The sequence below is a fragment of the Berghia stephanieae genome, chromosome 7 (genome assembly GCF_034508935.2).
Source record: "Berghia stephanieae isolate SIO BIC M18660-M18661 chromosome 7, UCSD_Bste_1.3, whole genome shotgun sequence".
In the NCBI taxonomy this organism is placed as follows: Eukaryota; Metazoa; Mollusca; class Gastropoda; order Nudibranchia; family Aeolidiidae; genus Berghia; species Berghia stephanieae.
This window is the reverse complement of record NC_088366.1, coordinates 7,166,508-7,194,333: the sequence shown is the minus strand read 5'-3', so window position 1 is coordinate 7,194,333 and position 27,826 is coordinate 7,166,508. Positions and strand designations below refer to the sequence as shown.

The 27,826-nt window shown below is 36.4% G+C and overlaps 1 protein-coding gene across 2 annotated transcripts; it reads left to right on the top strand.

The window, feature by feature from the left end:
- LOC144976433 (D-aspartate oxidase-like) lies at positions 1–27,650 on the top strand. 2 transcript variants are annotated; one of them, XM_078920723.1, is made up of 11 exons: positions 1–262; positions 9,958–10,177; positions 11,819–11,930; positions 13,503–13,597; positions 14,583–14,648; positions 15,071–15,125; positions 20,563–20,664; positions 21,389–21,450; positions 22,814–22,931; positions 23,739–23,840; positions 27,397–27,650. In XM_078920723.1, exons 2-11 carry the CDS (start codon positions 9,981–9,983, stop codon positions 27,514–27,516), a joined length of 1,029 nt encoding a protein of 342 aa, XP_078776849.1. In that variant the 5' UTR covers positions 1–262; positions 9,958–9,980; the 3' UTR covers positions 27,517–27,650. The 2 variants fall into 2 exon arrangements, with proteins under 2 accessions (XP_078776849.1, XP_078776848.1); XM_078920722.1 differs by lacking the exon at positions 1–262 and adding an exon at positions 5,698–5,745.
- The last annotated feature ends 176 nt before the right edge of the window (positions 27,651–27,826 follow it).

Below are 27,826 nucleotides of genomic sequence, written 5' to 3'. Positions count from 1 at the left end.
GGTGTGTGTATGTGTGTACTGTGTTCCGCTTAAAGCATACAGTAGCCTAGTAGCCCATATTATTATCGGTCACATTTTCTCTGAAATTAAATGTGTCCCACTTTTTCTTTTTAACTTGGAAGGTCGGTCACTGTCCGAAATCTCATTCATCCTATGGCGATGACGAATCACGTCTGGTATCAGTTGTTTGATAGGTAGTCGTAGTACACATTGTGTTTTGGATAACCCTTACTGACTACACATCTCAAACTCAATTACGGAGGTAAGACTTTCTGGTACTACCGCAAACTCGGGGACCCAAATAATTTTGAGGGTTTGGGAGGGGGAAAACTTTTTTTCCCCCTTCCAAAACCCCCATATTATTTGGGTCCCCGAGTTTGCGTTAGTACCGACTTTCTGTGTCAGTCATTCCTTCCGTTCTGATTAATTACAGGCGAACACTTTAAATTTAAACTTACTTTCTAATGGGTGCGATCTGTATTCAATTTTCTTCCAACCGAGTCATTGATCACACGATTTGTTGTTGTCCAGTAGTTGGATATGTCTCCATAAATATAAACAAGGTTCTTTGTTTATGAAATGTGTAAACATACCCATGAGTCATGCTGAACAAAATGACCTGTTGTGATAATTGATTTTCCGAAAAATGTGAACACTTTTCTCTATGTAGCTTTGGTCATTTCGAGCACACTTTGCAGTGTGAACAATGTGCTGCTATGTGGTCTAGTGGTATGACACTCGCTTTCGGACCGGAAGGTCCTGGGTTCGAACCTCGCTCGACGCCTAGTTGAGCCCTTGGAAAAGGCTCTTTACTCACTTTCTCACCGTGCTCAGGTGTAACATAAGTACCCGGCCGTTAACACCGGTGTCTCTGTCCTAAAATAAATTGTGATATCACCTAACAGGCGTCCTACATGTTAAGTGTTGCTGTTGGCCAGGAACCCCTTGTAAAGCGCTTTGAGCACGTTTAGTGAATATTGCGCAATATAAATGCTCTAGTTTGATGCTCCAGTTAAAGAATTACTCGAGCACATGGATAAGTAATAATAATAAGTAGTCATCTCCATTCAATAGACAGTTCGAAGATGACGTCACTCACGCCTTTGTTATTGTTTTTGCCATCCGCGTTTGTGAGTTGTTCTCACTAAACTGTATTAACCAGACTATAAAAGTTCATGGGTACACAGAGTTTGTGTGTTGGTCCGTTATACTTCCGGATGGCAATGTTGTGAACTCTTTGGCCAAGCGCATTCTATCAATAGACACTTAGATAACCACGCCTCTCGGACAATCGTCATAATATATACAATGATAGCGATTGGCAAACTCCACAGGTTTTAACTATCGATGGTAAGTGTCTTATTAAAATACCCACTGTTCTACCACTTAATGAATATTATAATCAACACAGAAAACTTTGTTGTAAATTGAAACGTTTATAATAATATGATTGAGAAAATCGTGCGTTAACTAGTCACCCATTTGGTGGTATAGATAGTATGCGTTTGGTTAAGAAGCTCGTAACATTGCCATCCGGAAGTATAAGGAACCAACACAAAACTGTGTGTAACCTTAAACGTTTATAGATAGTATGCAGATGACGTCACTCAGGCCTTTGTTATTGTTTTTGCCATCCGCGTTTGTGAGTTGTTCTCACTAAACTGTATTAACCAGACTATAAAAGTTCATGGTTACACAGAGTTTGTGTGTTGGTCCTTTATACTTCCGGATGGCAATGTTGTGAACTCCTTGGCCAAGCGCATTCTATCAGCAACACGTACCATTTTTAGGAGGAGACATGACGCATGTTAGGCGATGTTACAAAAAAAAAAAAAAAAAAAAACTCCTACAGAGACAACGCTGTTAACGGCCATCTACTCATTTTATAGATAGTTCGAAGATGACGTCACTCAGGTCATTGTTATTGTTTTTTGCCATCCGCGTTTATGAATAATGCTCACTGAACTGTATTAACCCGACTATAAACTTTCATGGATACACACAGTTTTGTGTGTTGGTCCGTTATACTTCCGGATGGCAATGTTATGAGCTTCTTAGCCAAACGCATACTATCTATACCAGAGTAAGATCAGAGAATGTGAGTAAAGAGCCTTTTCCAAGGACTCACCTATGCATATGTGGGTACCAGATGGAACAGAAATGAAAAAAAATATTGTCTTGTGAACGATCGTCTCAGACAGCCGTTGTAAATAAGCACCCTACCCTACACATTGAACTACACTCATCATTCAACGACAATGATGCATTTTAAAACAACCCATGTCATAATGATGATGGTGATGGCGATGATGATGATGATGATGATAATGATGATGATGATGATGATGATGATGATGATGATTATAATATTATAAAACAACAAAAACAACTAAAACAATCACAACAACTACAACAACTACTACTACTTTTACTACTGCTACTACTACTACTACTACTACTACTACTACTACTACTACTACTACTACTACTACTACTACTACTACTACAAGTACAAGTGCTACATTTAAAACCACTTCTACAACTGTCGCTACCGTGAAATTAGTGGAAAGAGATAGGTAGATATAAATATATATATATATATATATATATATTATATATATATAATATATATTAATATATATATATATATATATATATAATATCTGTTGATACAAAATATACAATACTACAGTAACATGAATATATAGATAGTATGCAGATGAGTCATCAGGCCTTTGTTATTGTTTTTGCCATCCGCGTTTGTGAGTTGTTCTCACTAAACTGTATTAACCAGACCATAAAAGTTCATGGTTACACAGAGTTTGTGTGTTGGTCCGTTATACTTCCGGATGGCAATGTTGTGAACTCCTTGGCCAAGCGCATTCTATCTATAGATAGGCAGTGATTGAAATCACCAAGAATTATTACGGGGCATCAGGATATTTTCTTAAAAAATTTAATGATTCCTCCTCAATTACCTGTAAAGCTGTGTTAGCATTCGCATCAGGAGGGACGTACACAGCAATGACATAAATAAGTGGGAATTCCCGAGGTAAATAGTGGGGTCTAAGATAGAGGGAAATGAGCTCGATGTCCTTTTCACAGCTTTTGCACCAGTTTTTGTTGACATACACACAAATACCACCGCCTTTTTGTTTTCCTGTCATTGAGCTATCTCTGTCACGCCTATGTATTATGAAATTTTCCAATTCTACACTTTTATCTGTGTCTAAATGAAATGTCGATACAACACACAAATTATATTTCTAAACTCATATTTATAGATAGAACGAAGATGACGTCACTCAGGTCTTAGTTATTGTTTTTTTTTGCCATCCATGTTTGTGAGTAATTCTCACTAAACTCTATAGATAGTTCAAAGTTGACGTCACTCGGGTCTTTGTTATTGTTTTTTGCCACCCGCGTTTATGAGTACTTCTCACTAAACTGTATTTTTTCAGACTATAAAAGTTCATGGTTAAACATAGTTTTGTGTGTTGGTCCGTTATACTTCCGGATGGCAATGATGTGAGTTTCTTAGCCAAGCGCAGAGTACGCCAGAATACAATAACAGAGGGCTGCACTGTAACATTCAGTCTATAATCCGGGTGCTATTAGAAACAGCAGGTCTATTATCCCCCCTTTAGATTCAAGGTTCTAATCTTCCCAAGACAGAACACAAACCAAAAGATGATTACTCCTTTGAACAAAATTAACATATCTAATCACATTAAATTATTTAAATAAACAAGAATTTAAAATATTTTACTTTTTATTGATGATGATGATGATGATGATGATGATGATGATGATGATGATGATGATGATGATGATGATGATGATGATGGTGGCATTTTTGAAACAATATATTGCTTGGATTATGAGTTATTAAAGTTACGATAGTTTGAAAGTATTTTTATTGGAAGCAAGACTATCGTTTGTTGAGATAGGATATTTTGAGGAGGATAGGGAATGAGATTAGCGGAAGAGCAGCGTCCCTTGATTGGACGTCGCCTAACAGATAGAACGTCAATTTGGTTTTGAAGTGTCTCAAGCCGCTTTCACCGGAAGCGAGGACGAGAGACGCATGCGCACAACCAACATGACGTTCTCTCTCTAATAACTTTTCCGCGGGTGACGTCACAGACTATGGGACGCTACTCTTCCGCTAATCTCATTCCCTATAGAACAGAACTAAAACTATTGTAACTCAGAGTTACGATAGTTTTTGTGGCATTGTCACCATTTAATAGACAAAGAGATTATGAGTTAGGATGCCTGAAACAAGGTCTAAGACCCATCGGGTTGGTTACTCTGGAGTTTATACCAGTATTTAATACTAGAAACGGCCTAGTAACAATCATAATTGCATGTCACCACTGGGCAGGACCTGTAAAAAAAGGTAGTCTTTTTCTTTAAATTACTTTTCCGCTTCTCATACTCGCTCCTTCTCTTCCCAACTTTTTATATTTTTTTTTACTTCTTTTCTATTCCTCTTCCTCCTCCTTCTCCCTCTCCCTCTCCCCACCCCTCCTCTTTTTATCTTTTGTCCTCTTCTTCTTTCCCCCTACCCTCCTTTTCCTACTCCTCCTCCTCCTCGTCACTGCCTTCTCTTCTTCCATACCAGTTTCATTTCTCCTTTTCCCCCTCATTTGTTATTCTCCTCCTCCTCCTCCTCCTCCTCCTCCTCCTCATCATCATCATCGTCACCATTTTCTCCTCCTCCTCCTCCTCCTCCTCCTCCTCCTCCTCCTCCTCCTCCTCCTCCTCCTCCTCCTTCTTCTTCTTCTTCTTCTTCTTCTTCTTCTTCTTCTTCTTCTTCTTCTTCTTCTTCTTCTTCTTCTTCTTCTTCTTCTTCTTCTTCTTCTTCTTCTTCCTTCTTAATTGAGTTTTTATATACCGCGAAATCCAATAAATGTGCTCAAAGCGCTTTACAGGGGGTCCCTGACCAATAGCAATACGTAACATGTAGAACGCGACCGAGACATGACGCCTCTCAGGCGATATTACAATTTTTTTTCTGGACAGAGACAAGGACTCAACAATGCGCCGAGCGAGGCTCGAAGTCAGGACGTTCCAATCCGAAAGCGAGTATCATGCCACTTGACCACATAGCCGCACTTCTTCTTCTTCTTCTTCTTCTTCTTCTTCTTCTTCTTCTTCTTCTTCTTCTTCTTCTTCTTCTTCTTCTTCGTCTGTAGTTGATGGATCTACAGATCCTCGCATGGATCATTGTGCTCCAAAGATTCAATGTATCCATGAGCCCGAAGGCACAATGTTTCTCTGGGACTCAATAAAAAATCGAAAAATTCAGATAGCTATCAGACATTCCAAATCATAAATTTGAAGGGAAAATTAAAACCTGGTTGTAAGACTATCTTAATTCAAGTTACGAGTCTTATTTCCATAAATGTGTAACCGTTTAGTTAAGATATTTCTTCAAATTGGAATAACTTTTTTGCTTTTAATGCGACAGGAACATCGTTTTGACACAAGGTGTGTAGTATTTCAGCGCACAACATGTCTCTCAGTGCTGCTAAACTATCGTAACTTGACTCACGATAGTTTTGCACCCTTCTTCCTCGTAATAATATAGGGACATGTCGCCGTCAAGATTATATCTGTCTCAGGTGCAAGTTTATACAATGCACCGCTGATAAGGGGCTGGTTGCCCTTTCAAATGTAGGTGTGCTTAACTGGCCCTTTGTAGAATGGTTATTGTCACGGAGGCGACATTGATAACAAGTAAGCTTAGTTGCCATAATAACATATATTCTTCTTCTTCTTCTTCTTCTTCTTCTTCTTCTTCTTCTTCTTCTTCTTCTTCTTCTTCTTCTTCTTCTTCTTCTTCTTGTTCTTCTTCTTGTTCTTCTTGTTCTTGTTCTTGTTCTTGTTCTTCTTCTTCTTGTTCTTGTTCTTCTTCTTCTTCTTCTTCTTCTTGTTCTTGTTCTTCTTTTTCTTGTTCTTGTTCTTGTTCTTCTTCTTCTTCTTCTTCTTCTTCTTCTTCTTCTTCTTCTTCTTCTTCTTCTTCTTCTTCTTCTTCTTCTTCTTCTTCTTCTTCTTCTTCTTCTTCTTCTTCTTCTTCTTCTTCTTCTTCTTTCTTCCTCTTCTTCTTCTTCTTCTTCTTCTTCTTCTTCTTCTTCTTCTTCTTCTTCTTCTTCTTCTTCTTCTTCTTCTTCTTCTTCTTCTTCTTCTTCTTCTTCTTCTTCTTCCTCTTCATCGTCGTCTGTAGTTGATGGATCTACAGATCCTCGCATGGATCATTGTGCTCCAAAGATTCAATGTATCCATGAGCCCGAAGGCACAATGTTTCTCTGGGACTCAATAAAAAATCGAAAAATTCAGATAGCTATCAGACATTCCAAATCATAAATTTGAAGGGAAAATTAAAACCTGGTTGTAAGACTATCTTAAGTCAAGTTACGATAGTCTTATTTCCATAAATGTGTAACCGTTTAGTTAAGATATTTCTTCAAATTGGAATAACTTTTTTGCTTTTAATGCGACAGGAACGTCGTTTTGACACAAGGTGTGTAGTATTCACGGTTGCCAGATTATTTTTCAACAAAATGCCAGGGGAAGACTAAAAAAAATGCCAAAACACTCAAAAAAATGCCAAAGTCTGTTGACTCCCACCCCCACTAAGAAAACTACTCACTTTTGATAGACAATTTACTATCATATCCTGGTGGCTTGCGTGTTTTCTTTTCTTTCTTTTTTTCTTTTTTTTTAAATTATACTAAATTTCCTGTTGGGTAATTTTTTTATTAAGAAAAGGTGTCATTTGAAGTATAATATACAAGAAAGAAAATGCCAAATGCCAAATGATTTTTCTAATGCCAAACGGTTTTCAAAAATGCCAGATTTTTGGAATCTGGCATTTAAAATGCCAAACTGGCAACCCTGGTAGTATTTCAGCGCACAACATATCTCTTCTTTTCTTCTTCTTCTTCTTCTTCTTCTTCTTCTTTTCTTCTTCTTCTTCTTCTTCTTCTTCGGATGGGGATCCTCTCCTCCTCCTCCTCCTCCTCCTCCTCCTCCTCCTCCTCCTCCTCCTCCTCCTCCACTGTAATGGACAAAATTATGCGTCATTTTCTAAATATTTCCATTACAACAGTGAGCCCATAAGGAATTCTGTATCAGGCGTGAAAATAAGTTCATGTCGGCCTAGATACCTCCTTTATTTAAAATCATTCATATTTAAAAAATCATTCCATTCATTTTTAAAAAAAGATTACAGGGTTTAATATGAGGCATTTGCTGTACATTTTGGTGCTGCTCTATTGAACACGGACACACACGTTGTAAATAAACATGAACAGTAGGCACATATTTATCTATCACTCCTCTGCATACGGAATAAATAACATCATCCTGTTTTGTTGATAAAGGGAAAACCCGAAAAGTCCATTCATCTGTTTTCGTATATTAAATTGAACCTTACATTCAATTTTGCATTGTTATAAATGTATTTATTTCTTCGAGCTTCGAGCAGCACGGTTTACATAACTCTGCGTACGGAACATGCCAAGCGGAAACGCCCTCTACAAAAATTTTGCCACCGTAATTTTGATCGTTTCTTGCTATCTAATAGGATTCAATAGTCTGATGTCAGGTCAGCCCAGTAACCAGCAGCTTGGTTCTAAACAAAGATGATCGGTACTTTTTATTCTTCATGATTGCTAGAACTTTTTAACTTGATCAGAATGTATAAAAGTCAAAACATGATCAGATTTATAATGCTTTTATCCTTTGGATACACTGTTATGCTCGTCGGAAAAGTATTTCATAAGGGCGTCCGCCATTGTTCCAATAGTTTAGAACCAGTTACTAAGGTACTATGCGTCATTACGAGGGAAGTGGCGTCACGACTGTTGAATCCTATTAAACCACTAAACTGTGATTTTTTTCTATTAAGGTCAGCTCGAGGTTTTGATTTTTTTTTTCTCTTTTAGAGTTAGTTATAAGTCTTAGGCAGTAAAGATCCTAGGCGACGAGCACTTATTTGCAGGTCTGATAATCCAATTCCTTATGGGCTCATTGTTGTATTGGAAAATCGTTTAAAATGACACAAAATGTTGTCCATCACAACAATACAATGGTAAACTAGGCCCATAAGTGTGTTCGGATGCCAGAACCACAGTCAGAACTACAAATATGTGTACACGTTGGTCTTATGGTGTTTGTTTTTCCTATTAATTTGGGTTAGATAGTGTTAAGTATTTTTTTTTTTTTTTAATTTAAATTTTTTATTTTTAAGGATAGTTGAGGGTATATTTGGGTTGTTTCCCTTTCGGAAGGCCTCCCTATAGTTGTTTATTGATTTGAAATTATGTAATACTTTGTCTGAAAGTGTTATGTCAGGTTAGAGCAGGTACTCTGTTGACATGTTTGCATCTCTGATAACTGACGTGTGTTTATTTGCAGGTCTGATAACCTATTTTGTTATGGGCTCATTGTTGTAATGGAATTTTTTTTTAATGACGCTAAATATTGTCCATTACAACAATGTTAAACTAGGCCCATAATTGCATTAGGATATCAGACCTGCATATATGTACGCGTCGCTGATAGCCGAACGAAATTATGAGCTTGTCTCAGCATTGGTTTGTTTTGTTTGTTTGTTTGTTTTCGTCTTAGCATTGTTTTGTAATGGACAATATTTTGCGTTAGTTTTAGAATATTGAATATGTCCGTTACACCGATAAGTCCATAACGACGTTTACTTATATGCAGGTCTGACATCCGAACATCCGTATTATGGGCCTAGTTTAACATCGTTGTATTATGGACAATATTTTGCGTCATTTTTTTTTTTTTTTTGGTGTGTGTGTGTGGAAATTTCCATTACCTATAACAATGTGCCCATAAGGAATTGGGTTATCGGACCTGCAAATAAGTGCACGTCGGCCCATAACAATTTGGGTTATCCAGACTGGCAAATTAATAGGATGTCACTCCAAAGACATGACCAGATATTCACGTAAAAAGTCATAAACAAAAATGAATTTGATAGCTTAAAAAAATGTTTGTTTTTTTTTTAATGGAAAAGTACCAAACACGGGACGTTTCAGGCTCAAAACCCTTCTACAGCTAATAAAAACAACAACAGCAACAACAACAACATCAACAAAAAGCAATGAAAACTTAAATACATTACTCAAAAATAATTAAAAAAAACAAACAAAAAAACCCCAACAAAAAACGATCGACGACAGAGAAATATTTTGATGTTAAAAAAAAAAAAATAATTTTTTTTTCTTTCTTGAAGGTGTTGTTCATTTTGTGTTTATTACTTTTTACAGACCACAGATTAGTCTGCCGTACTCTGGGAAAACCCATAATATTTGAAAATTTGGCCAGAAAACTCGTCCTTCAAATATCGATCAATTTAAAAATACAAAACAAAACAAAACAAAAAACAAACAAATCCAAAACAAACAAAACAAAAAACAAACAAAACAAACAACCCTCAAACCTGGGACTTCGTGATATTTGAAGGACGAGTTTTCTGGCCAAATTTTAAAACATGTTTTTTTCCCCCAGAGTACTGCAGTGATGTCACTTCGAAATTTATTATCTACCAAGTACACTTAAGTACACAGTACTTCAAGTAATTTTATCCTGAAAAATGATAAGCTCAAGTAAACCTTAAGTACCTAGATTTTTTTCATTCTTTATTAGGATTATACTTTATTATTGGAGTCAGCATGGCTCAGCAGAGGTACGGTCTTTGCTTCATACCCGAAAGGTCCCGAGTTCGATCACCCGCCGCTGCGTTGTATGGCCTTGAGCTAGTCACCTCGCTCTATCTCAATTTGCGGCGCTGCATTGCGGCTGACGCCTGGGTTATTCCAGTCTTCCCTTGGAATAGACCCTTGAGAAAAATTTTCCTTATGGGATGAATAAAGGGAATTTTTATTTTGTTATTTAAAAAAAAATATTTCTGCAAAACAGGAAAGTTGTGTACAGTTCCAACCATGGTCAATGTGGCGGTCATCGGAGCAGGTATCATGGGCTACAGCTCTGCAGTCAATGTCCAACGAGCTCTCCCCAAGGCCAGAGTGACCATCATTGCTGACCAGTTCGAGCACCAGCTGGTCAGCTACGGGGCGGGAGGGCTGTTTCGACCCATGATGGACAATCACGTGACAAGGGAAGAAAAACAAATGATTGAGTAAGTCTCTGCCAGTTGTTAGATGCGTAGGTAGTATAGTATAACACGTCTGATTGGTAATCACAAGGTCTGACGTTCGATCCCCAGTCGAGGTCGACTGATTTTTTGGGGATGGTTTGTTTTTTTCTTGTATTTTTCGTTATTGCTTTGTCTGGCACCTTTCATACACACTTGTTCAGTTCTTTATCTTACACACTGGTGCCTGCTCCTGAATTTCTTAATTTGGTAAGTATTGTGTTTCTTTCTTGCTTTGTCTGGCACCTTTCATACACTCTTGTTCAGTTCTTTATCTTACAAACTGGTGCCTGCTCCTTAATTTCTTAATTTGGTAAGTATTGTGTTTCTTTCTTGCTTTGTCTGGCACCTTTCATAAACACTTGTTCAGTTCTTTATCTTACACACTGGTGCCTGCTCCTTAATTTCTTTGGTAAGTATTGTGAGAAATCATCTTGTGTTTGAAGTGGGTGTTTTAATTTCTTTGATGACAACTTCACCAAGATCGAGTCCTTTGCCTTGCTGATGTATGAACTGATAGATAACATTTTCTATTCAAACATACGAGTAATTTTTGTGATCACGTTATCATGTATGGATATTTTTTTTTCTTATATAGTACAGTAGTGTATTGTATAAAAATGGTGGTGGTGATGGTGGGGGTGGTGGTGTTGGAGATGATGATGATGATGATGATGATGATGATGATGATGATGATGATGATGATGATAATGAAACAGTTGATGTGATGATTATGAAAATGATGATGATGATATGATGATGATGATGATATGATAATGATGATGGTGATGATGATGATGATGATGATATGATGATGATGATGATGATGATGATGATGATGATGATGATGATATGATGATGATGATGATATGATGATGATGATGATGATGATGATGATGATGATGATATGATGATGATGATGATATGATAATGATGATGGTGATGATGATGATGATGATGATATGATGATGACGATGATGATGATGATGATGATGATGATGATGATATGATGATGATGATGATGATATGATAATGATGATGGTGATGATGATGATTATGATGATGATATGATGATGATGATATGATGACGATGATGATGATGATGATGATGATGATGATGATGATGATGATGATGATGATGATGATGATGATGATGATGATGATGATAATGAAACAGTTGATGTGATGATCATGAAAATTATGATGATGATATGATGATGATGATGATATGATGATGATGATGATATGATAATGATGATGATGATGATGATGATGATGATGATGATATGATGATGATGATGATATGATAATGATGATGGTGATATAGGAACTTTCTTTATTACATATTGCTATTGAAGTCTCACCATGTATGTTTAAAGACTTGCATCTATTTTTCAGGCAATGTATTCGAGATTCCTGGAACCATTTCTCCAGTCTCACCATGTATGTCTAAAGACTTGCATCTATTTTTCAGGCAATGTATTCGAGATTCCTGGAACCATTTCTCCAGTCTCACCATGTATGTCTAAAGACTTGCATCTATTTTTCAGGCAATGTATTCGAGATTCCTGGAACCATTTCTCCAGTTTCACCATGTATGACTAAAGACTTGCATCTATTTTTCAGGCAATGTATTCGAGATTCCTGGAACCATTTCTCCAGTCTGGCCATGTCAGAACACGCCAAGGTATCGGGACAGATGATGGTGCCAGGATATGTCTCACACAGGCAGCCTATGGTAGGATTTTAATCTCTACTATTCTATAGGCATTCTCGGAGGAGATGTGATTAGCAGTACATGCAAGAAAAAATGATTTAAAAATTTTAAAAATCGAGCATTTATTAGAGCGTGACTCAGCAATACAGTCTTTGCTTCGTACCCGAAAGGTACCGAGTTCGACTACACGTCGTGCTGTGTGGCCTTGAGCAAGTCACCTGGCCTTTGCTCACTTTGCAGAGCAGCTCTGCACTGCGGCTGATGCTTGGGGGGTTATTTCAGTCTTCCCTTGGAATAGATCCTAAAGAAAAATTTCCCTTTAGGGATGAATAAAGGGAATTTATATATTTATATCCAATAAATTTGCTCAAAGCACTTTACAAGGAGTCCCTAGTCAACAGCAACACTTAACATGTAGGACAAGCCATGATGCCTGGTAGAAGATACTACAATTATTTTTCCGACAGAGACTCAATGCTGTTCATGGCCAGGTACCTACTTAATTTACACCCAAATACGGTGAGAGAATGTGAGGAAAGAGCCTTTTCCATGGACTCAAGTATGCACCACTCAAAGCATGACTCGAACCCAAGACCTTTGTATAAAAAGGCGAGTGTCATACGACTAGACTTAGCTAGGTGGCATTTGTTTTGTTAACTACTAATAACGGTGGTCTACCGACTTGTGAACGCTATTAGTGGAATAACGATTCTACAACAAATGTCTTCAAAATCTGATTTTAGCTGTCATACAAGTTGTCAAGGAAATGACGTGTGCAGAATTCCGATTCTATATGTGGTCTTATGGTATGACATCGCCTTCTGATCGGAAGGTCTTGGATTAAAGTCCCACTCTAGGCAGCATGTAGTTGAGTCCTTGGAAAAGACTCTTTACTCACATGTAAAATGAGTACCTGGGCATTAACAGCGTTTATATCTATTGGAAAAAAAATTCTATTATAGCCTAACAGATTTTACAAGTCTTGTCTCGTCCAATATGTTAAGTGTTGCTGTTGGCTTGGGACTTTGAGCATGTTTAGTGGATATTGCGCAATATAAATGCTCATGACTTTTGCTCATCTCGCTCCAAGCAGAGCGACAAAATGGAGAGTTTTACACATTCTCCCGCAATGAGAAGAGTTAGTAGTCCTTCAGAGCCATTTGGCCCATGGAGCCGGAATTTATCTCAGTTTCTATAGCGTGTAACGGACACTAGCAATTGCTTGCTATCCTTTGGATAGGACGCTAGTCTATTGCAAAGTACTTTCCGCCAAATGTAACAGACTCCGCTACTCAATAATTGCGAGGTGGACAGGGGGAGGGGGGGGGTCATAAAAAAATCTCGAGTGCACCCAGGATCGATCTTGGTCCCTTTGTGTGTGAAGCGAGTACTCTACCAACTGTTGTGTCGGGACCCCCTAATTAATTTTATTACTCATCCAATTAACAATACAGAGCATATTAAATGAGTAAAATAAAATAATTGAAAAAAACAACAAAAAGAAACATATATATATATATATATATATATATATATACATATATTGCTATACTTAAAAAAAAAATTCTTCACTTTTAACTTGCTTCGCCAAAGGATGAAGTCTATGCAATGATCAAGGAATGCATCCCTGATTTTCGTCGTGTGTCCGAGGATGAATTACGGAGAATGAAAATCCCTGAGAAATTCAAGTAGGTCCAATAAGTAATTAACATGGTTTATAATAATTTACAAAAATGAATAGAACGGCTTACAAAAAGAATAAAACGCCAAACACGTAACGTTTCAGACTCAAAACCCTTCTTCAGTTAACAACAAAAGACAATAAAGAAATAAATACATTACTAAATTCCAGATATATATATATATATATATATATATATATATATATATATATATATATATATATATATATATATATAATATATATATACACGACAGAGATCATTTCCAAGATTTTTCTACAAGACAAGACCTACCAATTATCTCTGTCGTCTATCTGGAATTTAGTATTGTATTTATGTCTTTATTGTCTTTTGTTGTGGCCGCCTGCACTCAGATATCAATGGCATCAGGTATTGTGGTTATAAGCCATGAATGCATTTGAACATTACTTAAGAAATCATGCGCTATCAAAATCTCTCAATTTTGAATCCTGATTTTGATTGTTGTGTAAAGTATTAGACTTTCATTAATTTAAATGAAAATTTTGATAAGATAAATGTAAATATCTCATCTTTTTGCCTTAAGAATTTAAACGATGAAGGGAAGATATAATCGAAGTGGGAGACCTCTGAACCTCTGAATCGGGGACAGTTTGTCAAAGCCACCCGATATATATATATTATATATATATATATATATATATATATATATATATATATATGGCGCTATGTGGTCTAGTGTTATGACACTCGCTTACGGATCGGAAGATTCTGGCTTCGAGCCTCACTTGGTGCATAGTTGAGTCCTTGGAGAAGGCTCTTTACTCATATTCTCTCACCAGAAAAATAATGTAATATCGCCTAACAGGTATCATGTATATATATTATATATATATATATATATATATATATATATATATATATATATATATATATATATATATATATATATATATATATATATATATATATATCTATATGTAATGTTTTGTCTTTATCTACTCATTTTCAGATACACCTACTTTTATACATCTGTGGTCTCCCAGCTACAAATCTACATACCCTGGCTGAAGAAACAGTAAGATTTTATTTATTCTTATAATTATATAATATCATGGTTTTCCTCCCACAATCATACTTGCAATGAGGAAGATGATGATGATGATGATGATGATGATGATGATGATGATGATGATAATCATTATTATTATGATGATGATGATGATGATGATGATGATGATGATGATGATGATGATGATGATGATGATGATGACGACGATGACATGATGATGATGATGACATGATGATGATGATGATGATGATGATGATGATGATGAAGATGGTGATGATGATAACTAAAATTATAATGAACATAATAATGTTCATTATCATCATCATCATCCTATTTACAGTTTGTTTTGTTTTATTCCGGACTCCAGTCAATGTTGACATCAGTCCTGGCAATCTAATGGGTCGTGTCTTTGACAATATTCTTTACAGATTTGAAGCCAAAGGAGGACAGATACAAAAACGAACAGTCCATAAGTTAGAGGAGGTAAATTCTATTTTCAAAAATGGTTTTGTAAAATTGAAGGCTAGTTTTCCAAAACTCGTTAAATCGATTTTTCTACTTTTTGAGATTTTTCCTCCATTAGATAAATTGAAAACGTAAACTTTATTTTAAGCATCATTTGGTACAAAATTGTCACAATATTTGTGTGATTTGTTTAATCATGATAAAATAATAGACCGAATGAGAAATTTTAGGGGAAATAATCCTCAATATCTCAAAATGGTGGGCGGGTGCTTGGATGGGAGCATCACCCTTGAATCATATACCTATGATGTTCGCATGGGTGTACGATCCGATAGTGATGGCGTTTCTTCTTCTCTTTACTAGCCTATCCTGCTTCTTTGGTTTGTGATTGTATTTTTGACAGGGGATATTTTTTTTCTGTAAATCTTCTGCCTGTTTGTTCTTGGTTATTTATAATTTAGCTTATGATATCTTTAGGTTATGATTTTGATTTACATTTGTACTATTTTTGTTAGATTGCTTGTTTTTTTGTTTCAGCGGTCTCTCATATAACCTCAATTGTGTTGGAAGAGACCTAAAGCAACAAACAAACAAACAAATCAAAATGGTGGGAAAAAGAGAATTAGGGAGTTTTGGAAAACCACTTTTCAACTAGATTAACAAATGAAACAATGAATGAACGACAGAATTTTAAAAAAAAATTATTTAAAAAAAACACAAAAAATGAAGAAAATAATATATAAATATATGAATGAATCCTTTCTTATAAAAATATAACCTTGTGGAGAACATTGTGCTTATTTGAGTCAATAAAAAACATTATACGGCATTATAAAACTCTACTTAAAGATTTGATAATTAGAAATGTATTTTTTACAGATAGATAAACAGATATCTTGATTTCCTTTTATACTTTAAAGTCAGTTTGAAAGTTTGTTGAGTCAAACAGATATCATAAAATACGTACCGACGACACTAACACTCTCAAAAACAACCAATTTCGACACTGTAAAAAGTTGTCAGTTTGGCGTTTTTACGCAAATCGTTGCATTCGAAATAATGGATTCACTAAATGTAAATGTTTCTGCTCGAAGCTCGAAGAAATAAATAATAATGTGAAATTGAATGTAAGCTTCAATTTAATTACAAAAACAGATCAAATGAATGTTTCGGGTTTCCCCTTTATCAACAAAACAGGATGAATGAAACACCACAGATGAATGAGATAATGTGGTAGTGGCGTAGTTAAGATGAATAAACAAAACATTGGATGGCAGGAAATAGTATGCTCCTTTGTAAGGAAGCACGAATTAAAATAGAATCCTAGATATTTCTAAAAGGTGCGCAATTAATTAAGTGAAAAGAGGGGAGGCGGGAAGGAACTGTGTAATGCAGTTTAGAAAGTGAAATATAAAAATGTGTAGACTGTTGTTGGAAAATAAATACAAAAAATAATAAATAAGGGATGTCGGTATAAATATAAATCATTCGTGACAGCATTAGGAAGTAATCTGTGGTGTTTCATTCATCCTGTTTTGTTGATAAAGGGGAAACCCGAAATGTTCATTTGATCTGTTTTTGTAATTGAATTGAAGCTTACGTTCAATTATTTATTCACTTAATTACTTTAAGGATTTCAGATCTACACAAAGTTTTCAACAGTTTTCATCTATTTATGACATCAAGTATTATTATTGCTCCTGTGATGCTTTCAATGTGATGGTTTCGGGTGGATAATACCCAGGTTTTACTTATGGCCACACCCTCAACTCTATCTGTCCTATATAAACATCAATACAGAAATTCCTGAGTGAGGAGCTGTCCAATTGGCTTTTTTCAGCAAATCGTGGCATTCATAATGATATTATTCACTTGATCACATTAAGGTATTCGGATTTACAGAAAATTTAAATAAGTTTCACCGATTAACAACATCAACTAATATTACTGCTAATATTACTGTCGTTTTTATGCCATCGATGCGATAATTATTGCCCTGGGAAATATTTAGTTAAACGTTATCGGCAAACTGTCAATGGGAGCGATCTATATTCATGTTTTCATCCAACCTATACATCGATCACATTAATTTTTGCTGTATAACTATTGGAGTTTTCTCAATGTTTCTAAACATGCTGCTTTGTTTATGAGTGTTGTAAACATACCCATGTATCATGCTGAGCAAAATGACCAATTGTAACGGTTATTCTTAAAATGTGAACAATTTTCACTATGTGGGTCATTTTGAGCACACTTTGCAATGCGACCAATGACCTCGAGCACATGGAAATGTAACATAGATCGTACCCCTTGTATCATATTATTATGATGGAATACTTGATACTGTTTGCGTCTGCTTCAGATTTTCATTTGACCTCAGGATTAAAGTGGTCAAGACACCCATTTTCTTTCATGTAAGTTAGATCAGTGTATATTACGCAGTGTATATTACTTAGTTTTGAATTATGGGCAAACTCTCAATTTTACCAATCAACAATCAAAACATGATCACCAGAGTACTGTACTACTGTACTGTAAGGTATGTTCTCGATCCCAGGATCGGGGAGACATTCCGAAAGCTCCTCATCCCCAGTATTCTTTAAATTTGTATTTTCACCGTTGATCCTTTGTCAGGTGTTTATTTATTCAATTTGTCATCATATAGAAGCATTTAAAAAACTCTAGAACAAACCTTTATAGCTTTGTGAAAGTTTAAAATATCCTAATTTGATCATTATTTCGATTCTGGGCCGCCATTTTGATTTTTGAAGTATTGAAAAGTAGTGCAAAGCAGTCCGATGGGTTAGCTCGAGATCGGAGGATTTTTTTTTATTAGGGTTCGGTTAGCCATAAGTCTTAGCAAAGGTGCTAGGGTGTTTGTTTTTCCTATTATTAAAAATCAACAGAGGATGTACCAAGTTATACAGACAACGTTGTTTACCAATCTGCCCTCATTAAATGATGGTGGGTACAATATCGAATGAAAATAGTTCTTTCCCCGTGAAATTGCGGGCTTTTTACTAATTAATAAAAATAAAGATAAATCAATAAACAGTTGATCAGTAAAAGGGGTCAGTCCATTAGTGCCATATACCTCCTGGGCCCAGAGTTTAACCAAAAAAAAATATTGTTTGTTACCTAATAGATAAGACACCAATTGGTTGCCATGTACTTTCTGCCAGAGTGTGATTGATCCACTCACTAATTTATCGCTAGGTGTAGCGGGGAGTCAGAGAAACAAAACAAAAACCAAAACATACTGACACAACCTGTGTGTGAAAGGGTGAGACTCTAGCTTACACCTACAGACACATGACATTAGATGGTCTGATTACCGAACGGAATTACCGGGTGGGGTTCCTGACCTCCCATTGTGGGCAGGGTGGCACTTACTGTGTCTTCTTCTATCTCCCTATATCTGTTTTCCACCATGCTTTCTGTCTTTGTCATGGAATGAGATTACTTGGTTTTGTCCTGGCCTTGGCTGGATACCCTGGCTGAGAGGGAAACAGTCAAATGTATAAATAGTTTTGGGAGATGATATTGGTTTTCCTAGTAACTCATCTCTCTGTTAAGTACTGTTAATTTGTTTTATTCTTAACATACGATTTGTAAACATTTAGTGGTGACTTTGTCCTGGTGTTTGGTGAGACTTTTAGGTGATCTCAAACTAAGTACACTGATAGTGTGCTCTTGAAATCTACATCTTTTCCCTATTTGAACCATTCCCCTTTGTCTTACATTTTTCCTCAAGTCCTTTTAATCGTACATCTAGAATGTTTTTACTATCCCATTTTCATCCATTTTACTGGCGCTGATATGATCTAAACATGTTGCAAGTGGAATTATGGGTTCGATTTTAACAGTGTTATAATGTACAATACTGTAATGGTTTGAGAGTATTCCCATTACCGTAATGAGACCGTAGCAATTTGGATTATCAGATCTGAAAATAAGTGCCTGTCGACTTACACTCATAGGTTTTCAAAATGAATAAAATATGAACAATTCTACAGGGCATTTCCACACGTTTACCATGCTCATTCCACTTCATAATGTTTCAATTCTTCCCAGGCCATATTTCCATGTTATACAGTAAAAGTCGTCCTTTATAAGTCTGTCATAAGACCTTGTCTAGAGTGTGGAAATAGTATTTATTTAAGCGACAGTTTGTTAACATTGAGAACATACAAAGACGCGCTATGAGACTTTTGCCTGACATTCGACATCTATCCTATTTAGAAAGATTAAAGTATCTAAATTTGCCTTCACTAAAATATTGTAGAATAAGAGGTGATCTTATTCCTATATATAGACTCGAGCATGGTTCTTACAATATATATTATAATGATTTTTTAAATTATTCGCATGTTACAAACATTAAGGGAGATAGGTTTAAGATATTTGTTGAAAGATTCAATTCCTCTATAAGGGAAAATAATCTAATTCAAAGGACTGTGACAATTTGGAATAATCTAAAGTTTGAGACAAAAAATTCTAATTCAATTAATAATTTAAAGAATGCCATTTTGTGTAACAATTATTTGAAACTCTTGAATGTACAAGTTTGACATACCACATGAATGTAAAGAGAGTAAATTATACTATGAATATTGAACATGACTTGTTTATGTATTAGAAATTTAATTCTCAATATCATCAATTACTTGACATTGTATACTAATTAAATAATTGATCAATTGTATCTATGCATGAAGCTTACACAGAACATTTAAAGGTTTTTATAACCTATTAGCTTTTAAACGATACGATACGATACAATATAAAAACGTGACACTGTCTTGTAGGGTTCATTTTGCTGATCAATAATATTATGCATAGAATGTATTTGTTGTTTTTCTGTTTGCGTAAGAAAAGACTATTTTTGGTATTGGGTGGATGTGGAATTTTGGGGAAAATTCTGAAAATGGCTGGTAAGGAAAGGGTTAATCAACTGGCCTGTCATCTGCATTTTTTGCCAAATTGGGACCTAAAATTTGCCAAAAAACCCCCAAAATATGCCAAGAAATTTTCCAAAAAGACCAAAATTTGCCCAAAAATTTGTCGCACTTTGGCTCCTTATTTAAAGATTTTTTGAAGAAATGATCCATGACTGAAGTTGGAAGTGTAAGTGACTCGATTAATTTGACTTGAGATATGAAATGACTGTGAATAGCTTTGTTACAAAGATTTTAAAGGATCATTATCCGTAGAGTGTAGCTTCCCTTGGTTTGGGCCCAGGCAAAGCTGCAACATTTCTCAAGTTTCGCACTTTTTTTTTTTCGTTATTTTGTTTTTGCTTCTTTTTTTCCACCAAAGTTTGCCACGCGATTTGCCAATTTTCCCAAAATTTGCCACGATTTGCCAATTTTGGAAAATTTGCGGATCGCCCTGATATTTGCGGCCGCAAAAAATGCAGATGACAGAGTGGCCAGTGTTTTATTTTTCCTTCCAGTTGTACGGAGAATACCAACTAATCATCAACTGTTGTGGACTGAGAGCTAAGACTTTCCTGAATGATTCAGAATGTTTTCCCACTCGTGGCCAGTTGGCGATGGTAAGCAAAGTTGATGTCGTGTGTAAATTAATTTATCGGTGACCTGTTGATCTAACCTCTGAAGTATAAAGTATTGCAAAGACGCTACTCTATCCTAATGATTTATATAAAGGTGAATTACGTAACATCACAGATTGTTCCAATAGTTCAGTTGGTAGACTACTTCCTTCACAAACTAACGGACCACTGTTGAGCTCGGTGCAGTCAAGATTTTTTTTTTTTGGAACCCCCTTGTCCGGGCCAGCAGTTGCTGGGCGGTTAGATCTGGTGGAAAGTACTTTGTAATGGACTAGAGTCCTATCTAAAGTGTAGCGAGAAATTTCTGCAGTCCATGTAGGGCTACAGAAACTAAGATGAACTCCAATTCCTTGGGCTTTTTGGGTTTAAAACAAGGTAAAATCCCAGCAGATGTAGTTGTTAAAAATGATTGTGAGATAATGAGAGTTGAATGTGGTTGTGCCACTGGAGTGTGATGGGTGAAAGAAGGATGAGCAGACACTCTCTCGATGGATGGAGGTAGTAGAACGAAATACCGGTAGATTAACAATTTATTCATTGACAGATACAGAACAGTACGTTTTGTAAACAAAGTCAAACTTCTATTGTTATAGAAGAACAATTTTATTTCAGCAGTCTTTGTTTTATTCGTTTTTAAAAATGTTAATTTCACAGCCAATCACTCATCTCAACAATCTACATACATTTTTTTCTTTTCTTCCGACAGGTAAAAGCCCCGTGGTTCAGACACTTTCATTACTTTGACACAGATAACTATATGATTCCACAGTGAGTGAAATAAACCCAATTTCACTTAGAACAGCTTGTACGTTTGATTGTTGCCATAAGACTGGCTAAGCGGATATGTGGTCTTGTGGTATTGAGCTTTTATAGAGCGCAATATCCACTAAATGATCTCAAAGCGCTTTACAAGGGGTCCCTGGTCAACAGCAACATTTAACATGTAGGATGGGACATAACGCCTATTAGGCGATATTACAATGCTGTTAACGGCCAGGTACTCATTTTACACCTGAGTGCGGTGAGAGAATGTGAGTAAAGAGTCTTTTCCAAGGACTCAACTATGCACCGAGCCTGAGGCTTGAACCCAGGACCTTCCAATCCGAAAGCGAGTGTCATACCACAAGACCACATAGCCGCACATGGTATGACATTCGTCTTCCTGGCTGAGGTTCCTGGCCTCCCATAGTGGATAGGGAGGTACTTACTGTGTCTTCTATCTCCCGATATCTGTTTTCCTACTTGCTTTCTTTCTTTGTCTTGGAATGAGATTACTTAGTTTTGTCCTGGCCCTAGCTGGGAGGGAAACAGTCAAATGTATAGTTAAGAGCTTTGGGAGATGATATTTTTTATCTTGTAAATCATCTCTCTGTTAAGAATTGTATTAATTTTTTTGTGTTATATATAATACTTTGTAAACATATGAGTATATTCCTCTTAGTGGGGACCTGTGCTTGTGTCTATGTGAGACTTTTAGGTGGTCTCAAACTAAGTACTTTGATAGTGTGCTCTTGGGATCTACATCTGTTTCCTGTTTGAACTAATTACCCTTTTTCTTACCATTTCTTGGGTGCTTTAATTGTAATTCTAGAAGTTTTTACTTTCCCATTTTATTCCTTTTTTACTGGCGCTGGTATGACCTCAATGTGTTGAAAGCGCTTTTAAAAAAACGAAAAAAAAAACAACACTCGTCTTCGGATTAGAATATCCTGGGTTCTAGTCCTGCTCTAAGTGGTGTTAAGTTTAGAAAAGGCTCTTTATTCATATTATCTCACCATAGTCAGGTGTATAATAAGTAACATTTACAATGTTGTCTTCTCTATCAGAAAAAATTGTAATTTCGTCTTACGAGCATTGTGTCTCGTCTTACATATTATGTGTTGCTGTTGGCTCATCACCACCATCATCGCCATCATCATCATCATCATCATCATCCATCATCATCATCATCATCATCATCATCATCATCATCATCATCATCATCATCATCATCATCATCATCATCATCATCATCATCATCATCATCATCATCATCATCATCAAATAATACCATTTTAGGATGGGGGATCACACAACTAGACAGAGTGAAATGTATCTGGTTTATTTGTTTTGTTTTTTCCTGCTCATGCAGTACTGACAAGTTGAATATTGGAGGGATACGAATCCACGGCGATGGGAATCAAAATGTAGACCCAGAGGTGACCAAAGAATTATTGAGAAAAGCCCAAGCCTTGTATCCAAGATTGAAGGTAGGTGTCGTGAATGGGTTATTACACCATTTAATGTAGGTGTCTTGAATGGGTTATTACACCATGTAATGTAGGTGTCGTGAATGGGTTATTACACCATTTAATGTAGGTGTCGTGAATGGGTTATTGCACCATTTAATGTAGGTGTTGTGAATGGGTTATTACACCATTTAATGTAGGTGTTGTGAATGGGTTATTACACCATTTAATGTAGCTGTCGTGAATGGGTTATTACACCATTTAATGTAGGTGTCGTGAATGGGTTATTACACCATGTAATGTAGGTGTCGTGAATGGGTTATTACACCATTTAATGTAGGTGTCGTGAATGGGTTATTACACCATTTAATGTAGGTGTTGTGAATGGGTTATTACACCATTTAATGTAGGTGTCGTGAATGGGTTATTACACCATTTAATGTAGGTGTCGTGAATGGATTATTACACCATTTAATGTAGGTGTCGTGAATGGGTTATTACACCATGTAATGTAGGTGTCGTGAATGGGTTATTACACCATTTAATGTAAGTGTCGTGAATTATTACACCTTTTAATGTAGGTGTCGTGAATGGGTTATTACACCATTTAATGTAGGTGTCGTGAATGGGTTATTACACCATTTAATATAGGTGTCATGAATTATTACACCTTTTAATGTAGATGTCGTGAATGGGTTATTACACCATTTAATGTAGGTGTCGTGAATGTAAAGCTTTGAGCATGTTTAGTGGATATTGCCCAAGAGATGTAAATGCTTCTGTTAGTATTCACTTTGAATGATTTTATTTGTTATTGTTATTGTCTAGGGTGCCGAGATGGTGGGTGAGTGGGCCCATTCAAGGCCTGGGAGGTCAAAACCCAGGGTAGAGGCAGAGGTACTGGACCTGGGAGAAAACAGAAAACTGACGGTAGGTTTTGAATGCTGTAGTTTGAAATCGAATCCCATCTTGAATGGAAGATTCTTATTTCTGTGGGGCTATGTAGTCTTGTGGTATGACACTTGCTTTAGGTTGGAAGGTCCTGGGTTTGAGCTGTGCTCGGCGCATAGTTGAGTCCTTGGAAAAGGATCTTTACTCACATGCTCTCATCATAGTCAAGTGTAAAATGAATACCTGGCTGTTAACAGCATTGTCTCTGTTTGAAAGAATCGAAATATCGCCTAACAGGCATCATGTCCCATCGTGGAAGTTGAATGTTGCTGTTGGCCAGGGAACCCTTGTAAAGTGCTTTGAGCACGTTTAGTGGATATTGCGCTATGCGCTATATAAAAGGTCTATTTATTCTAACAGCAGGTAGGTCTGGTTAATCCATCAGTTAAACCAAACTGCAAAACATTCTGTTACGGGTTGTTTTGTATAGGGGTTCAAGAATACCGCTTTGTCCTAAGACAGCTGACAAATGCGGTCTGTATCATACTAGAATATGAAGGACTCACAGATAAAAGTCTCCGGGCCACATCATCAGATTATTAAAAGTTAAAATCCCAAGTTTGAGAGTTTTTGCCAAGATGAGGGTCATTTAAATCGAGTCCAGTCATATCTTGAGTACCACAGGGAACGGTGCTAGGACCCATACTATTTCTTTGTTTCATCAATGACCTACCTCTACGAGTAAAATCTCAGATTAGTTATTCGCCAATGACTGTCTAATATACCGACCAATAAAATCTGCAAATGATCAAAAATTGCTACAAGAGGACTTGAATAGTCTCGAACAGTGGGCTAATAATTGGGGAATTAAATTTAACGCAAACAAATGCTACATCCTCAGCACAGCTAAAAAGTACAATGAGACTTACAAGTTAAACAACACCGTCCTGAAACAAGTCGACGATAACCCATACCTTGGCATCACCTTCTCAAAGGACTTGAAATGGGGGAAACACATTAACAAAATAACCCAAAAGGCAAGCTGCACCCTCGCGTTTCTCCGCCGAAATCTTAGCCACGCCCCAACGTCATGCAAACAAAACGCCTACCTCGCACTTGTGAGATCACAATTGGAATACGGAGCAGTTGCCTGGGACCCCTACAGGAAAGAGGATATTCAAAAACTTGAGAGAGTCCAGAGACAAGGCGCCCGGTTCATAACTGGGAACTATAAGTGTAGAACCCCAGGATGCATGACAAAAATGTTAGAAGAAAGAAATCTCATCAGCCTCCAACAAAGAAGAAAAGAAACCCGTCTGTCATTCATGTTCAAGATAATAACAGATCAAATACCATCAATAAAGGCAGACTCCTTTTCCACGCCACGACCAAACATAAGAACAATCCAAGCACTCACTTTCGCCAACCGCATAACCGAAAACCCCATTGACAGATGCACCACAAACAATTCGAAGTGCTTCAAAATCCCACAGACAAGAACACAAACTACAGAAATTCTTTCTTCATTAGAACTATCTCGGAGTGGAATGGGCTGGATGAACTGGTCATCATGGCACCACACCTAAACGATTTCAAGGCCCGACTGACATGGGCCAGCGCCCAATGAGGATGCCGCTGAAATACAACCAGACCATTGGTTTCTTCAGCGCCAATCATACAGATACAACCATACAGATTTGATATTTGAAGTATGAGTTTAAATTATATTAGGTACGGAAAACCCAAATTTAGATTATATAATTGTTGTCTTTAAGTTGCATTCAACAGGTAGAACTTTTTTTCCTGATTAAAATGGTATAAAAATTATTAAAATTGGTTAAAAATTAAAAAAGATATGTTATTTCGAAATTTGTAGAAAATCGCCAAAATTTGTCCTTCTTTGAAGGCAACCTTTTGTCCGTTTTCAAAATGCCGTATTTTCATAAATATTCAAACCAGACCTCTGTAACTTTCTAACAATACACATCTTTTTATAAACAATATGTGTATTTTTTTTCTGAGCTCAACTCTAAGTAAAATAGAAATAATTTGCCCCTAAAGTAGCTGACAAAGCCAAAATTGTCAATTTCAACGCAAAGTTACGAAATATCAGCGATTGTGCCCCTTGCCTGAGCCGGCATATGAGTGAAGTGAATACGGCAAATGTTGTAGTTGTAGTTTCGTTTTCAGTTGGCTGGTGAACGCAAAGCTATTAATCTTGCTTTCGTATACATCATTTTAAAGCTGAGATTTTAAACTTTCTTTTGACACCAGAATCGTCCAAATTTTCAAATTTTTCTCAATTTTTTTATCAATTTAAAGTTTTTAACTTGAAACTTCAACCTTTGAAAAAAATCATAAAAATGCGAATCTGGTATCGAATGAAAGCTTGTTCAATTTTCTTTCGGATGCAGCCATTGACGTTACTATTAATAGCGCTGACGCGACCAGCCGAGCGGAGAGAAAAGACAACCGTCAGTTACGGTGATCGAGTAGCGGAGCGCCGGTTCCAAAATCGAAGTTTACTCCTCTTCTTCAACTCAAAGCCATGAAATAACGGCAAATCATATGAAAAAAGCATGAACGTTTTTTTAAAGATGAAGATTTGAGATTTAATTTGATACCAAAAACGTTTTATTTGACGGACTGAAAATGAGAAAAAGAGAGAGACGATTTGAGTTAAAATTCTCGGTTTGCCAATAAAGCCATGACTCGATAAGAGGGTTTGCCATACCTAATTATATCTATAAATATATTTTGGCAGTTGATCAGTTAAATGTGTATACTTATTTTTGATCATGAGTATATAATAATGGGGGGGGGGGGGGGGGCTGAAGTGGCTTCGTGGTTAAGGCATTGTTGCATTGTTGCACTGTGATCCAGAAGGTCCCGGGATTGAGCCCCGCTTCAGGCACTTTTTTTCCTTGGGCAAGGTTATTAACCCCCAATTTGTTCACTTGGACAACATGGGTGATTTTTGTTGTCATCAAACATCCTGTTTGATGAATTATCTATATTCCTTCATGGAATGCCTCGGGTTCGTATGGTGCCGATTGGGCGTAATTTTTAAAAATCTGCAGTGTTTAATGATAATACTACTACTGCTACTACTACTACTACTACTACTACTACTACTACTACTACTACTTTTAGAGATAATTGTGTGGTGGTGGTGGTGGTTGTAATTGTACTGGTGGTAGGGATGATGTGGTGTTATTTGGAGTAGTAGTGTTGGTAGGGATGATGATGTAGTGGTGGTTGTAATAGTAGTGGTGGTAGAGATGATGTAGGGGTTTTGGTGAGTGTTTTTTATTCAGTGATAATAATAGCAATTTGTCAAAAAGGAGGAAAATGTCTCCGTCTATCGGTCAAACGCAAGCAAAGTGTAAAAATAACAGGATCATAGTTTTGTATTGGTATTATGCAATATATTAAGCACTGTAAAGCACTTTGAGCAAATTTAGTGGATATTGAAATACTTTTTCAAAATTAAAAAAAAAATTAATCATAATTTAATTTATTCATTTATATATGTACAATGAATTTATTTCGTTATCTATTGATTAATTCTTACCTTGGTTAATTTGAATTCCAGGTAATCCATAACTATGGTCACGGGGGACACGGCATCACCCTGAGTTGGGGTATGGGAATTCATGTAGCCAAGCTGGCTAAAGATGCCTTGAGTAGGATGGTCCCTAAAGCTGCCTTATAATGATGACGACAATACAGTAGAAGCCGGTTTTTGGAATGCAGCTTTGTCTGATCACATGCTTAATTGGAATAATCTGTCTGTGATGACATTTTTTCTATATAATTTATACTGATTGAAATACTTATAAAAAGCCCATTTTTAAAATTTGTTTTTAAATTTATTATTTTAAAATCATAATAAATTTATTCATTTATTTATATATGTACAATGTGCGGCTATGTGGTCTTGTGGTATGCCACTTGCTTTCGGATCGGAAGGTCCTGGGTTCGAGCCTTGCTCAGCACATAGTTGAGTCCTTGGAAAAGGCTCT

Bases quoted from the DNA above. Each gene is read 5' to 3' on its own strand.
- LOC144976433 (XM_078920722.1), top strand. From the start codon at position 5,712: ATGGTTATTGTCACGGAGGCGACATTGATAACAA. The intron at 10,178-11,818 runs GTAAGTCTCTGC...TCTATTTTTCAG, and splicing joins GAAGAAAAACAAATGATTGA to GCAATGTATTCGAGATTCCT. The intron at 23,841-27,396 runs GTAGGTTTTGAA...TTTGAATTCCAG, and splicing joins GAGAAAACAGAAAACTGACG to GTAATCCATAACTATGGTCA.